Source organism: Zea mays, chromosome 6 (assembly GCF_902167145.1).
Source record: "Zea mays cultivar B73 chromosome 6, Zm-B73-REFERENCE-NAM-5.0, whole genome shotgun sequence".
Lineage (NCBI taxonomy): Eukaryota > Viridiplantae > Streptophyta > Magnoliopsida > Poales > Poaceae > Zea > Zea mays.
The window spans coordinates 167478224-167494831 of record NC_050101.1 but is presented as its reverse complement, the minus strand read 5'-3'; the positions used below and the strand labels follow the sequence as shown (position 1 = coordinate 167494831).

Genomic DNA, 16608 nt, shown 5'->3' with positions numbered 1-16608 from the left:
GAGGAGTCTAGGTCGGCCGACCCGAGCCTAGACAACTCCTAGGATCTCTCCTCCCCGACGGGGTCCCTCCCGGGAGCGAGAACCAGGCGCCGCCGGCGATCTTCCGCCGCCCCTGCGCACGCGCGGACCGTCCGGCCCCAGGGCGTGGACCGTCCGGACGTCAGGCAGTAAAACCTAGCCCCTGCGCCAGGTCGCGGACCGTCCGGCCCCAGGCCGCGGACCGTCCGCGCCTGACCAGAGAGCACCGCCGCCGGTTCTTCTTGAGTATTTGGTGCTCCGAAAAGGCGTCAACATTATGTATCTTTGTTTTGAAGACAGAAGACCTATTGTTGTAGCTCGTTCGAAATGTCCCGCTCCCCTCCCCCCGCTCACACGGCGACTGGCCCAGCCCGGTCGCCGCCGTCGCCCTATCCAACTACTCGTCCAGAAATCTGCCCCGCCATCGCCAGCAATGAATAGATCAGCCCTGCGGACGTCGGATTTGCCCCGTCGCGGTCAGGATCTCTTCACCGTTTGCAAGCGGTCGCATCCCCCTCACCGCAGCTTCGCCAACACCACGCCTATAATGCCTAAAGGCCACCAACGGAGCAGCGCTAGCTACGGCCGCTGGCTCTGGCTCGGGCGACCCTGCAGCGACGGGACGGCTACCCATCCAACCCAGCATTCAAGCCAACGCGTCTTCAATCTGCAGCAGGATTGCTCCGTGGTATCCGGCGTGTTAGAGGCAGCTGGGTGGAGTACGGTCATCGAAGACGCTGCGACAAGATCACTGTTCCAGCGCCTTCAAGTCATCCAACTACCGAGCCAAGGTCTATGCCTCTGACCAAGGTAAGTCTACGGGCTAGCCTCAATGGAAAATGCGCTAGATGCTTGGCCATTGGACATTTCGCCATTGATTGCAGGGATCCACTGAGTTGCCTCAAATGCTATGGTCCGTGCAACATGGCATGGTAGCGTCTATAGATGGCCAAATGGGCCGTGCTTGACGGGCCGGCCCGAAGCACGGCCCGTTTAATAGTGCCGGATCGGGCCCGACACGACAGCCGTGCCGTGCTTGGGCCGCTGTCTCGGCCCGCAGTGCCGGCCCGGCCCGGCACGATTATATTTTTTTATTTTATAAATCATAGTATATATATATTTAGATTTTATATTTGCTATTTACAACAAATGCGCTAGAGTTCTACTGGTTAGGTTCTTACATATAGTGCTTTCAGCTTGGAAGAAGGAGGTCTTGGGTTCTTACATATAGTGCTTTCAGCTTAGTTTTTTTGCAGTTTTTCTGATTAAATGAACAATATGGGCAAATTAAACGGGCCGGCCCGGCACGGCTACCAGGCCAGCGTGCCGTGCCTGGGCCGCATCTGCGGCACACGGGCCGACCGGGCACGGCCCGTTTAACTGTCGTGCTTAACGGGCCCGTGCCGGGCCGCCCGTTTGGGCACCTATAGTAGCGTCCCTTGAAGCTCAAAGCTCCTGCTCCAGTGCTCCTGCCTCTCCACAACTCCAAGCGACCCCCCTGCCTCGACAGCTCCAACTTCCCTCCACTGCGACATGCCGAGATGGTGAGGCCCTGTGTCCGCTCGGAGCGCCCGCCGGAGTCGTTTGTCTTTGCAGCATCCTCCCGGGATATGGACAACGAGTTGGCGAGGCTCAACACCCATGTAGCGTGGGCCTGGCTTGGAGGTGTTCGACCTCCAATGAGCACTAACACGCTGAGAAGGGCCATTCTGCTCCAGGTTCTGGACGCGGGAGGAAGACATCAAGGTAGTGCAGCACTATCCCGAAGATTTCTTCTTCACCTTCGAGCACCAGCACCATCGGGACGTTGTCGTGGCGCGGCGCGACTTCATCTACGGCAACATCGATATTTGCGTCAGACCGTGGCAGCTCCCCGTCTATGGTGATCGCATCGACTTCGGCTTCACAGTAACCGGAAACTCACTGCAGACCATCGCTTCACGGTAAAATCGGCTACCAGGCCCAATTCTTCGGATTGACTTGAATAAAGTTTGACCTGTTCATATGTGAAAGTACATTCATCCCTTTTATGAATTTTGCTAATTCAGATAACAACACATTTAAAGTCTAATAAGTTTGCTAATTGTTGAACAGCAAATTCAGTATGATGAACATACTTAAATAGTGTATAATGATCAGTGAACAAAGATTCAACACAAGCTTAAATAACCAATGAGACAATGCAAATGGATATAATGTGGTCTCTATATTGGTTTGGATATATGGACAAGACCTGAGAAATCACTATGCATAAATATGATCAGAAAAGAGATTGAAGTGATTAAGAGGATTGGTCGAGCCAAAATGAATAAGATATGAGAAATATTGAATTGGCTTGACCATATTACTATTAGTCCATATATTCTTCTATGAGAATCAAACTAGAGCTTGATTGATCTTAGCATTTATATCTATATGACATTCAAGCAAGATTCACAATATTGAAGAAATGATTCTCTCAATGGATTCTTAATATGATGTGGCTCAAGAATGACTTGATGAGATGAAAATAGCAAGGTAAGTGCTTCGAGGGACTAAGCGAAGGTGAAGGTCAATCGACGGTTTGTTGATCGAGGTACCATGACTAAGGTGAAGGAGAGAGTACTTACACTAAGTCAATTTACTTATCAAATATGAATATTTATATTGTGTTGATGCATCAGTAAAGTGACTTGAAGCCATGAGTTGAACTCATATATGGTGAAATGGTTCAAGTCACAGGCTCGATTTTTGTTTGCTTCAAAATGTGACACAAAGATGTTTGTGATCCTTACGAAGCAACACTATGTAGAATCACACATGAGACACTAATGACTCAAGGAATTTACTTAATTATATTTTATTTAACTTGAGTATAGGAATCGTTGTACTATCAAGGGTGATCCAAAAAGGTGTTGGTACTAAAGCCAAAAATCCTTGATCCAAAACTTCTATTTTACCCTTGTTAATCCTTAATGAAAATATGTAGTACAACCTTTTTAAGTTTATCTTGGCCAAAATTGCTCTCTGAAAAATACTGGTTCAGCCGGGATTCATGTTGGTTCAGCCGGGATTGAAATACCAGCTCATCTGGTTTCTGGACCGGCTCAGTCGGTTTTCCCTCTGGTCCAATCTGCTACTCAACCGGTGGGTCGACTCGAATATGTTATGCAGAAAACCAGCTCAGCTGGTTTTTAATACCGGCTCAGCCGTATTTGAGCACAAAAGTCAAACGACTAGTTTTGGAGTCCCACCTATATATACTCACCCCTGCCTCTCTCCCCCACACAAGAGCGTGCACCAAACTCCATTTCTAACCTCAGAAACACCTCCCACTCTCTCACACATATCTCTTGCCTCTTCCATTTCAAAAAATTTGAGAGAAATCTTTGAGTGAGATTGAGAGCTGTGGGTTTTGTGCTTCATCTCTAAATCCTTCTTGGTCTTCTTGATTCGAGCTTTGATACTACATCGAGTTCTTTGTGGATTTATTACTTTTGGAGCTTCAAGCCCCTAAACGACTAGGTGTCGCTTGTGAGTCTCCAAATCTTGTGAAAGACCACAAAAAAGTTTGTGTTACCCGCTCGTGTGAGCAAAGATTAGTGTGTGGGCTTGACCTTTGTGGTCGACAAAAGGAGGATTAGGGTTGAAAGTGACCTTTGTGGTCGACAAAATGAGGATTAGTGAGTGGCCATTGAGGACCTAAAACAGTCTAATTGGGGGCACTTCCACTCCCTTATGCCCTGATGGGAGAGATCAGCCACGTCGGCATAATGTAATAGGAAAGGCCTCATATCGTTGTTGATTTTTTTGATTTGGTAAATCTGGCGGGAAAGAAATGCGAGAATCTTTGATCTCAGATTCTCGAGACACCAATAAACTGTTGTAAAAATAGAGTGTGAGGCGGCACCCTGAAAGTTGGAAGAGGCTAGACATCTGATAATTCCCTTATCTTCTTAGATGCTTTTCTTAATTGTGGGTTGTTTTCGTTTTTCCCCCTTTCCTTAGGCTAGTGGCCCGTGTGCCTAGGATCTTATCCTGGTTGTTCTAAACCATTTTACCATGTCATTTTTCTCCTTTTCAATATATTAGGTAGATCTCCTGTCTATTTAAAAAAGACAGAAAACATGCATACATTAAAATGGTAATTCAAGAGAAGATGGGATGAAGAGGAGAAAGAGCGTGGGACAACATTCATCTAAGAATAGGGTGGATGGTCGGGCATACCACAATTTTGGGAACATTGGATGGGATCCTGAATGGAACGTGCCTAATTCGTGATTTTAACCAAGTTCAAAAAAATTCATAATTATTATTTTTTTTATCTGATATCATTTAACATATACTCTCTTCATGCTAATTTATAATTCATTTGACTTTTTTATATCAAATTTGATCGGTTTGTCTTATTCCAAAAAATCAAAAATCAAAAAAATCAAAACAATACTTAAAATATATTATATGATAAATAATATCACAGTGAAAACTAATAATAATTATAATATTTTTGAATAAGACAAGTCGGTCAAAGTTAGTAAACAATCAAACAAATTATAAATTGAGACAGAGAGCAATATACTTTAAGTATGAATTTAATTTTTTTATTTTTCGTAAAAAAATTAATAAAACGAATCGGTCAAATTGGATTTAAAAAAGTGAAATAAATTATAAATTATGACAGAATGGGTATTAAACAACACTTGGATGCTCAAGTTTTATACATAAGCTTTCTCCATTCTACCTCTTTATATAGTTTGATTGAATAATATTGTAGCAACTTTACCGACTCTTCTCTGCTGGCATGTTCGTGTTATTTATGAACAATGACGTGCATTGTCAACTAGGCAACAATATTGAGGTGCAAAAAAGTCCAACTGAAAGACAAAACCAGGCCAAGTGGCAGGCCACCGCAAGCAAAAAGATTCGGTCATTGCGAGCCAACAAAAACCTCCCAGCACTGGCAAGAACAGGGAATCGTCCCCTCCCTCCGTCTCCACCGCCCACCACTGATCGGATCACGTCGGCGTCCCATCTCCTCCTCCACGACACAGAACGCCGCTCCCTTTCCGGGATTCTCCTCTCCAATCGCAGCTAAAACGCAACGCACTGGATCGGACGTCGCCAAAAAGATCGGTGGCGACACCATAAAGAAAGAATCCGAGAAAAGGCGAAAGGGGAGGAGAGAAAGGGGAGGTACAAAATTTCTACCCGCTAGAGGTTAGCTAGCTCGGCGGCGAGGGAACGAGAGACGCCCTACCGTCGATTCCATATCGTCGCTCCGATATTCTGATGCCGGAATCCTGCTTTTCCGGCTAGCTTACCGATACCTCCTAGGTGGTTTCCAGTCCTCACCCTTCCAACCTCTACTATCTTTTTTTGTGAATTTACCTCCACCGAATTCGGGCAGCTCACCATTTCTTGGAGTTTGGTGTCCTTTCTCGAGTGTTTCCTTCCTCCCTCCCGGGTTCTACTGCTGAGTGGTGAGGTCTACTGCCCTGCACCTGCAAGTTTGTTTCATTTGTGATGTGATCCGTTAGTTTGCCCCCCAGCAACCGTTGCTCAGAAATTCAGTTCTTATTAAAGCTTCAAGACCCTTCAAGGAACATCTTTTAGACAAGCTCTTGATTCCTTCACCTCTCTCTCTCTTTTCAGGCATCTTTCTTGTGCGACTTGTCCGTTGACCACAGGCGGAGAAATTTGTTCTCGGCACACATTCTCTGCCACAATGGACGATGGAGCTGACCTCCCCTGCCAACTGCTCTTCTCCCACCCGGAGATGCCTGACAGCTTCGACGAGTTCTTCAACAGCGCCACGACGACCTGCACCCACACGCACAGCTGCAACCCGCCCGGCCCCTCGGTCGCCATGCACACCCACACGTGCCTGCACGCGCACACCCTGGTCCTGGGCAGCGGCGGGGAGGACGACGACGACGCCAGGGAGGACTCGGCGAAGCCGCGCAGACCGCTGGGGAACAGGGAAGCTGTGCGCAAGTACCGGGAGAAGAAGAAGGCGCACGCGGCCTTTCTGGAAGAGGAGGTCAAGAAGCTCCGCGCCGCCAACCAGCAGCTCCAGAGACGGCTGCAGGGCCATGCAGCTTTGGAGGCGGAGGTGGCGAGGCTCCGGGGTCTCCTGCTCGATATCCGGGGCAAGATCGACGCCGAGGTCGGCGGCGTGCTCCCTTTTCAGAAGCCGTGCAGTGTGGGCTCCGTGGCGTGTGCCGATCCTGCTCTGTGCTTCAACGGCAACTCGGAGGTTGGAGGCGGCTGGGAGGAGAGCTCAAGACCGGCAGCCGCGGACTGCAGGATCGATGAAGTGCGAGGGATGTCACGGGAAATTGATGTCCCAGAAGGCTTGCGTCATTCCATGGATGTTGTTGCGAGCTTCGTGAGTTCTGATCCCCTGGCTGAATGAGCGCGTTTGCCTGATTGGCAGTTTTTTTTTTTTGGGGCCTCTGCCAGTGCCAGCTTCTTTTGGCTTGCTTGAAAGGTCAAATTTTCATGTAATTAGAAGAATTGAGGAACTGATAATGAGTGGAACTACCTCCACTGTGGTCCATGCTTCTTGTGCTGGTGTTCAGTGTGTATAGCTGAGATTATATTGAACTAATATAAATGCACTGAACACTGTTTACATCTGAAAAAAGGTCATTTCTGTGGGTGCAAGATTTTTTATTTTATTTTTCTGCAATTACAGGACGACTACAAAATCGTCAGATTGTTTGTTCATTCTGCAGAACGTAGAGGATTTTTTTTCCGCCCAGAGTTTCTCTGGAATACCACTAGCCCGATTGTACTTTGTTCATGATGTGGGATCACGTAGCAAGGTTGTGGTGGTGTGCATACGGTGTTGGGCTTTCAGTACTGCCTTAACCCAGCTTAAATTTAGTAGTTGACCAGCTGTCAGGAGGATTCTGCTGCAAAGAGAAAGATACGGTCTCATGTCCAGGTTTATTGTCGTTCTGCACTGTCTGCTCTGAAAGAACTCCTGTAACTAGTTTAGAAAGGTTATTGCACGGATATTATACATTTGTACTAATACAACACTTCACTGATACTATTGCAGTACTGCTACATGCCTGCTTCTCAGATTGTTGTCTAGTTATCGGACTGCTAAAGCCTCGTTCCTCTGGATTCTGTGTGCAGCTCAGCAGATGTATAACGTATGCAGTCTGATTTTCAGAGTCTCTCCCGGCAAGGCAGGCAGCGGTGACCGGCTGGGCTGGCCGCCGGAACAAATGCCATCCAAGTGAAGCAGATTTGCTACAGAACTATCGTGTGCTTCAGCTTTGCAGTTTGCGCTTGCTTCGTTCGCTGTCAACAGTAATGGCTAATTTGTGCCCCTTGTATTTCAGGGCAACAGTTGTCGTTGTAGTATAGTGGTGAGTATTCCCGCCTGTCACGCGGGTGACCCGGGTTCGATCCCCGGCAACGGCGATTCTTTTTTTTTTGGCGCGCACACGCTGTGGCTGTGGGAGAGCCGGAGAGGCACTCTAATCAAGTCGGCCCTGGCCCATTCCTGATTCCTCCTGAGCCAAACATGACACGGTGGAAAGATTTTTATTGGACATGGTTTCCAGCGGTGATTTTTTTTCCTTCGACTACGGGTACTGTTGTAAAGACTGTTTCTGCAAGATACTCTCTCCGTTTCGTTTTAGTTGTCGCTGAATAGTGCAAAATTAAACTATCCAGCGACAACTAAAAAGAAACGGAGAGAGTAATAATTATGGGACCCTGGCACCACCTTTATATAGTACCCCTTTAGACATTATTGGTATATCCTTTTGATATGTCGGCTGAGAAATTTTTCCCATCACTTGTGTGTCATCGTCCGGAGAAGGCTAGACTTACAGATGATACCTTTTTGGTGATCTTAGTAAAAGAATTCATCGTAGGTCCAACTAAAGCCAGCCATGAGTTTCTAGGGCCTCGCGTCTTGAGAGCCTAACTGGCTAATGTTGGTGTCGCTCGTGTTAGGATCTTGACCCGGCTCTCTCACAATCCTGCTCCTATCAGCACAAACGAGACCAGAGGCCCCAGGGTATATAAGGCTCTCAAGACTTTCTTTAGGGTACTCCTAAACTTCTCGAACTCTTCCGATCACCCGACCCCCTAGAGTCCCTCGAATCTCTAAGGCCCATGATCTTTGAGCCCTCCTAGGGCTTGAGATCCTTCATGTTAGAAACAATGCTCACCACTAGACCAAGTACGGGAGCTCATGCAAATTAAGGAATATGTTTTGCTCTTCTTCTAGGGCAGGGCTACTCTAGAAACAACGACCCAGCACGACGTCCAACTCTATTTCAGATTGTCTTGCAATCTAGATAAAGCTCTTGTCCATTATATTAAATATGATGGGCAACAATATGATCAAGAAGTCGCATTGTTATCACAGCATAAGCAGAGCAGACGTACTCAAGACCACTATTTAATATGTACCATCATCTCTGTAGCTACAACGAGGTAGCGCACCAGCAAGGATTATAAAGAACAGACTGTTACATCGGCTATCAACTATGTTCGTGGATTCCGGTACTTGTCATTATGATAAGACATCTGCCACGATATCAAGATATGCTCAATATTGTGGCTATCAACTATGTTTGTGGATTCTGGTACTTGTCATTATGATAAGACATCTGCCACGATATCAAGATATGTTCAATATTGTGGCATGTCCAAGACGTGCCACCACGTATGACACTACGTGTACAACACGAAATTAGTAGTTAAGCGTCTTGGTTTCGTACCAATGTCAAGTAAACTTGTAGGTCTGTAGGGGATTTCACGGGCTAGTGTTCTGATCTGCCTAGTGAGTTTTGGAGAGGATTTAGGGCCCTTTGGAATGCGGGATATTTTTCTCGTTTCCTGTGTTCTTCATGTGAAAAATGAGCTGATTCTTGTGAAATTCATGTATGATTCTTCTGAAATTCATGCATTCCAAAGGGATCTTTAGAACGTTTTAGGAAAGTACTCCCCTACGTTCAGTATGGTGCTGAAATATTTGTTGATATTTGGTCGTTGTTCGAGCCAGATTTGAGCCGGCGGACTGTCCGGCCCTGAGGCCGGACGGTCCGCGGTCCGGACGGTCCGCGCCTGTGGGCCGGACGGTCCGCGCGTGCGCAGAACAGATTAGGGTTCCGAGTTTTGTGCTACGGTTGTTAGCTATATTCGCGGGATTAGCTCGGAATCAGTTGTGTAAAGGGTCCAGCCCCCCCCCTCTATAAATAGAGAGGTCTACGGCCGATTTGTAATCATCAACAATCGAATCAATACAACTTTTATTCGCATTTTATCCTAGGAGTAGTTCTAGTCTAGTTTAGGTTTAGCCACTCGATCCCCAAATTCTCCGTCTCTCCTCGACTCTACGTCGATTAGAGGAGTCTAGGTCGGCCTGCCCGAGCCTAGACACCACCTAGGATCTCTACTCCCCGACGGGGTCCCTCCCGGGAGCGAGATCCAGGCGCCGTCGACGATCTTCCGCCGTCCCTGCGTACGTGCGGACCGTCCGGCCCCAGGGCGCGGACCGTCCGGCCGTCAGGCAGAAGTCCCAGCAACGCACCAGGCCGCGGACCGTCCGGCCCCAGGCCGCGGACAGTCCGCCCTTGCGCAGAGATCACCACCGCGCCTCGCACCAGGCCGCGGACCGTCCGGCCCCTGCGCGCGGACCGTCCGCCCCTGTGCAGAGGGCACCGCCACGGTTCTTGTTGAGTGTTTGGCGCTCCGAAAAGGCGTCAACATACTTTTGGCGACTCCGCTGGGGAAGACATATCTAAGCTCATCAAATCGGCCCTCAATGGCCGGTTCAAGGGATAGCTCTGATATTTCTCCAAGCAACATCATAGAGCCGACTTGGGAAACCTTGCCGGCTGACGAGCAGCTCCAGTTCGAGGAGCACAAGGAGCGGATGATCCAGGAGGCGAAAGCAAAGTTCTTGGCCAACTTCAAAGTGGACAGGAACAACAAGGTCGTCCGACATCGGGCAACGGATCCGGCTTCGCTCCAACCCACGCCAGATATCCCCAATGTAAGTAATACCAACGATCTGCAATCTCTTAGAAATTATGTAGAAGATCAGCGTGAACAAATGCAGAACATCATAGGGGGTATGCAAAGCGATCTTAAGAGACTAGTACGTGCATTTGATAAATCTAGTATCGCAAATTTTCCTTCGCACGAGGTTGAGTTAGGAGATAACGCGTGTAACACATCGGCTACAGGTTGTCACGACCAGTCACGACCCCTTTATGGGATGCCGATGGACACATACCCTAATCAACCGCAAATCGGCAGCAAACCAGCCGATCTGCACATGCCCGGACCGTCCGCACGTGAGCGCGGACCGTCCGGGCCAGCAACAGTCGGGCCTATTTTTAATGAGTTACCTAGATATGCGACCGAGCCACCACACACGGCACAGAACCTAAACTACCCAGTCGGACCGTCCGCGTACAACAACGGACGGTCCGCACATAATCACGGACGGTCCGGGCCAATGTCCGGACAGTCCGTACATGACCTTTTTGAGGAGGATTGTTACCGGAATCCTCACCCGTCCCAGCAGCACTTCCCATCGCACTATACAATGCATCAACCCATTAATTCAAGGTCCAGAACCCAGGAAAGCTTTCCGGCCCCACCCAGGAGGCCGGAAAGAAACGATCAAACCTATGACCCATATAGGGCAAATGAAAATGCACCACGTAACTCAAACCAATGGGGGGAAAGACAGCATGCTAATATCCAGCCAACCCCACCTATGTTTGACCAGAGAGCCGGTGGTCTCGCACCGGCTGCCATTGATATAGTAAGGGAAGAGATAGCCGGGGCGTTCCGAGATAAGCTCGGAGTAAGCATGGTCCCTGGGGGCAATCATATCGGAAACCTTATGACAGCCGATTTGATCACCACCCATACCCACAGGGAACCAGGATACCCGAATTCGCAAAATTTTCGGGTGATCAAGGGAAAAACACACGCGAACAAATAGGCCAGTTCTTAGCACAATTGGGAGAATTGGCCGACACAGAGGCATTTCGCGTACGTTTATTTTCATTATCGCTAACAGGAACCGCGTTTGCATGGTATGCCACTTTACCTCCTAATTCCATTTCATCATGGGGGGATCTAGAACAAAAATTTCATGATCATTTTTTCTCCGGTGACTATGAGTTGGATTTGGTAGATTTAGTGTCGTTGCGACAGACAAAAGATGAATCGGTTAATGATTACATCCGGAGATTCCGAGATACGAGAAACCGATGCTTTCAAATTCATTTAGCAGAGAAACAGCTAGTAGGATTAGCCTTTAATGGTCTGCGATATTATTTAAAAGAAAGATTAGAAGGCATCCAATTCTTTACACTAGCACAATTACACCAGAGAGCTTTGGCTTGTGAAAGCCGAAGCAAAGAAACTGCTAAAACAATTCGTCACAACGTACATGTAGTAGAATGCGACCAAAGTAGCTCAGAAGACGAATCAGCAGAGGTGTATGCTGCTGAAATGGTTTGGCCAAAGCAGGCCAAATCTTCGGCTTGTGCCTCCTTACAGCCGGTTCAAAAGAAACGGCAAGAGGAGGTTAAGTTTACATTTAATGTTGGTAAGTGTGATAGAATATTCGATGAATTACTTAAGAATGGCAACATTAAAATAAATCACATTGTTCCATCCGCCGACGAGCTAAAACGTCGTGCATATTGCAAGTGGCATAACTCATTTTCTCATGCCACTAATGATTGTAATGTATTTCGGCGACAGATTCAATCGGCCATTAACGAAGGACGATTGAAATTTCAGGAAATGCAGGTGGATACAGAGCCCTTTCCGATGAACATGATTGACTTCGAGGGCAAGAAAGTCCTGATTCGGCCAAATACAGCTGATAAAGGCAAAGGCAAGGAAACAATCATCGGCAATGCTAAAAAGGCCGATGGGGATTGTAAAACTTCTTGCAGGAAAGTGGTTGCCGAGAAGACTTCCGATGGAGGGGAGACCCTAAAGGTGACCATCACGGCCTCTAGCATTGGGGGGCAAGCGCAGACGGGAAGACAGTTGCAGGAACCCGTGCTGCGCATCACGGACAGTCCGCCGTCCAGACGCGGACGGTCCGACGCTTCGCCGGACGGTCCGGAGGACTCTGGCGGACGGTCCGGCCGTGCTCAGGACCCCCAGCGACCACGTACCTTCAAACCACGACGACCCGAGATAGGTACGTGGAAAACCAATACATTTAAAGCAGCTGGTCGGCTGATCAAGCCTGGCCCGACTTTCGATCAATTGTTGTCTAAATACGTGAAAAAGAAGGCCGGCCCTAGTGACCGGCCACCAAAGCGACCCCGCTCACCCATTCATGAGCAACGTCAGGTCAGGCCGATTGGATCACCTCACCAATCGGATGAAATGAGAGGTCCTATTGTACAAGTGAGACCTAACATACCTGCATGGACACCTCCACCTCCATATCCACCTATGCCATATCCATACACATATTTACCTCCGCCATATGTCCCAAATCAAATGTGGGGCATGCCACCATATCCATTTGGGATGCCACAATACCCCGCCTGGGGGGCACCCCAAACATCTGTTTTTGACAGGTTGACGCCACTAGTACAAGACCGATTGAGCACTGCTCAATCCGGTCACCAGGCACAAACTCAACAGGATTGCCGGACTACTCGGCCTTCCAGGCCGACCAATCCGGCAGGGGGGCATATGCCTGTAGCGACTCAAAGAACAACAAAAAAGGACATCATCAAAATAGGCACCGCAGATGTTGTCATACAGGGAGATAATAAAGGGCCGATGATTTTCGGCGAATCGAGCAACACAACCGAAAAGGATACGGCTACCATCAAAACAGCCGATCCAAAATACTCCATGCCTCGATGGTGCCCAGCGGGATTGACACGATCTCAAAAGAGAAAATTACAGCGCCTAAGAGCAAAGGAGAGCCAGGAAAAGGAGGCAGAAAAGACATTCAATGACACACATCCACTATACCCGCCACCGCAAAAGAAATGGAGACCGAAGGCCGTTGAGAAAAAACAAACGGCCACAGGAATAGAAAGTCAATCTGCACCAGGCGCGGACCGTCCGACCCCTGCGCAAGGACCGTCCGCCGTTCACCAGGAAGTCTCTGGACAACCTGCACCAGGCGCGGACCGTCCGGCCCCCGCGCGCGGACCGTCCGCCGTTCACCAGGAAGCCTCCAACGACACGACAACATCAATGGAAGAGGACGACCTGCTGGGAGAAGACCTGGTCGACTACGAGGCTTCTCCAGAACGCCCAGGTATGGATGTAAATGTTATTACATTTTCTGCCGATTGTACTATTATCGGCGACGATGAACCTGTTGTTGCCCAGTTTGATTTTGGTCCTAAAGAAGCCGCCTTTACTAAACCAAAAGAATCGGTAAATCATTTAAAGCCGCTCTTCGTGCGCGGCCACATTGATGGGATACCGATTGCTAAGATGTTGGTAGATGGAGGGGCGGCTGTAAATCTAATGCCTTATTCGTTATACAGAAAATTAGGTAAACAAGATGACGAACTTGTCAAGACCAACATGACCCTCAGCGGTGTTGGGACTGATAGTTCGATCAAAGCCAGGGGAGTCACGTCCGTTGAATTAACCATCGGGACTAAGACCCTTGCTGCTGCATTCTTCGTCGCTGATGTAGAAGGAAATTACAGTTTAATCCTAGGCAGAGATTGGATTCACGCCAATCAATGTATACCTTCTACATTACATCAAATGCTGATACAATGGGTAGGCGATGACATAGAACAAGTACATGCTGATGTATCGGCCTGCATCGCTGTGGCCGATGCCCCTGTACTCTGGACTTATGAGACTGCTACATGTCTCACAGGAGTAGACTTTTCTGATTATCAATTCATAAGTATAGATAAGAAAGGTTTCATTCCTGTAATGCTAGAGCCGATGGAGAATCGGCTAAATCCTAAATAAAGTTAAATGATGAATACACACAAAGTTCATGAGTCTTTGGTCACGGACAGTTCGGCCGCCAAGGCCGGATGGTCTGGTCTTTCACAAAAGAGTTCGGACTTTAAGACCGAACATCTACCACAGCGAAAAGACAGTATTACGGGTGATCCGGTCCACGAGACCGGAAAGTCCGCCATCACACAAAGATCATCTGATTCCTCTGTGGGGGACATGATAGAGGAATTCAGAGATCTTGATAAACTAGGACAGGGGTTTACATCGGCCGATCCTTTGGAGGAGATTGACATAGGAGATGGTAAAACTCCAAGGCCGACTTTTGTAAACAAGACCCTGGAGACCGATCCTAGAGATGAGATGATCGGTCTATTGAAGGAATATTCAGATTGCTTTGCTTGGAATTATACTGAAATGCCTGGATTAAGCCGAGAGATCGTAGAGCATCGGCTGCCTATTAAATCTGGTTTCAGACCTTTCAAGCAAAGAGGTAGAACATTTCGTCCAGATCTTCTCCCACGCATCAAGGACGAAATCCACCGGCTGCTAGAAGCTGATTTTATCAGACCTTGCAGATACGCAGAATGGGTCTCCAATATTGTGCCGGTGGAGAAGAAGGAGTCAGGTAAACTTAGAGTATGCATTGATTTTCGCAATTTAAATAGAGCAACTCCTAAAGACGAATATCCCATGCCCATAGCCGATACATTAATCAATAATGCATCAGGAAATAGAATTATTAGCTTCCTTGATGGTAATGCCGGATATAATCAAATTTTCATGGCCGAAGAAGATGCGTCTAAAACGGCCTTTATATGTCCAGGCTTCATTGGTTTATTTGAATGGGTTGTCATGACATTTGGTCTGAAAAATGCTGGTGCTACTTATCAGAGGGCTATGAATTTGATCTTCCATGAATTGTTAGGAAACACCGTGGAAGTTTACATTGATGATATTGTAGTCAAATCGGCTGAGTTTAGTTCTCATATAGCTGATTTGCGCAAAGCCTTTGATAAAATGCGTCAGTATGGTTTGAAAATGAACCCACGTAAATGTGCTTTTGGAGTGTCGGCTGGTAAGTTTTTAGGATTTGTCATACATGAACATGGTATAGAAATAGACCCTAACCGAATCAAGTCTATTCGGAATGTGGGACCTCCGACCTGTAAGGTCGAGGTACAAAGGTTTCTCGGCAAGGTGAATTATTTACGAAGGTTTATTTCTAACCTAGCCGGGAAGATTGATGCGTTCACCCCTATTCTTCGGCTTAAGAATGATGCCGAATTCGCTTGGGGGGCAGAACAACAAGAAGCATTTGATCTCATCAAAAAATACTTATCTTCGGCTCCCGTATTAAAAGCACCACGAGCAGGAGTACCATTCCGATTATACATTGCGACTGAGGATAAGGTCATTGGGGCTGTTCTGACACAAGAAACCGAGGGGAAGGAGCATGTGGTGACATATCTAAGCCGAAGGTTGGTGGATGCTGAAACAAGGTACACTTTTATTGAAAAGTTATGCTTATGCTTGTTTTTTGCATGCACCAAATGTAGATGCTATTTATTGTCTAGTCATTGCACTGTTTCTGGTCAAGCCGATGTGATCAAATACATGTTGCATAACCCAATTATGAGTGGTAGAATTGGTAAGTGGGCCTATGCACTCGTAGAATATGACTTGGCCTATGAACCCTTGAAATCTATGAAGGGCCAAGTCATAGCGGATTTCATTGTAGAACATCGGGTTAATGATATTCATGAACTAGACATGTCATACCTCACTATTACTCCTTGGACTTTATATTTTGATGGATCGGTTTGCAATGAAGGGCAAGGAATTGGCATTGTGCTTGTTTCACCAAGTAATGTCTCCTTTGACTTCTCTAGCCGATTGAAAACATATTGCACTAATAATCAAGCTGAATATGAGGCCCTCCTATTCGGTTTAGAACTGTTAAATGGTATGGGAGTAAAACATGTGAAGGTATTTGGTGATTCTCAGCTGGTTGTCCAACAAGTGTTAGAAGAATATCAATGTCTTGATGGTACTCTAAATAGTTATCTTGAGAAATGTTGGAGCATAATCCATTCTTTTGATGAATTCAGTATTCAGCATATCTCTAGAGTTGAGAATCATAGAGCTAACAACTTGGCACAAGATGCATCGGGTTATCGGATAAAGAGAGGGAAATTTCACAAAACTGAAAATCTGATAGCCAGTGCAGAGCCAAATTCCCAGGTCGCGGACCGTCCGCGTGTTGACGCCGGACCGTCCGAAGTTACCAGAAAGGTTCTCTTAATCGATTCGGCTGACAATGAAGCCGATACAAGTGATTGGAGGACACCTATACTTAATTATTTGCAAAATCCCAATATCAGGACAGATAAGAATATTCGGCGAACAGCTTTCAAGTATGTTTTGATAAGTGATGAACTTTACCGCCGAACGGTTAATGATGTCCTGCTTAAGTGCTTGGGCCCAGATGATGCTATATTAGCCATGGCCGAAGTACATGAAGGAATTTGTGGTACCCATCAATCAGCTCCAAAGATGAAGTGGTTGTTGCGAAGGTCTGGTTTTTATTGGCCTAGTATGACAGCTGATTGTTTCAAGTACTACAAGGGGTGCCAAGTGTGT

The 16608-nt window shown here is 47.2% G+C and overlaps 1 protein-coding gene and 1 non-coding gene across 7 annotated transcripts; both read left to right on the top strand.

Moving 5' to 3' along the window:
* Positions 1 to 330: 330 nt before the first annotated feature.
* LOC100274522 (uncharacterized) lies at positions 331 to 6670 on the top strand. 6 transcript variants are annotated; one of them, XM_020538856.3, is made up of 3 exons: positions 4518 to 5331; positions 5405 to 5477; positions 5650 to 6648. In XM_020538856.3, exon 3 carries the CDS (start codon positions 5723 to 5725, stop codon positions 6410 to 6412), a length of 690 nt encoding a protein of 229 aa, XP_020394445.1. In that variant the 5' UTR covers positions 4518 to 5331; positions 5405 to 5477; positions 5650 to 5722; the 3' UTR covers positions 6413 to 6648. The 6 variants fall into 6 exon arrangements, with proteins under 6 accessions (XP_020394448.1, XP_020394449.1, XP_020394446.1 ...); XM_020538859.3 differs by lacking the exons at positions 4518 to 5331; positions 5405 to 5477 and adding an exon at positions 331 to 828; XM_020538860.3 differs by lacking the exons at positions 4518 to 5331; positions 5405 to 5477 and adding an exon at positions 1454 to 1961.
* A 692-nt stretch (positions 6671 to 7362) lies between these two features.
* On the top strand, positions 7363 to 7434 carry TRNAD-GUC (transfer RNA aspartic acid (anticodon GUC)). The gene has a single exon. It is a non-coding gene; the product is annotated as a tRNA-Asp (tRNA).
* Positions 7435 to 16608: the final 9174 nt, after the last annotated feature.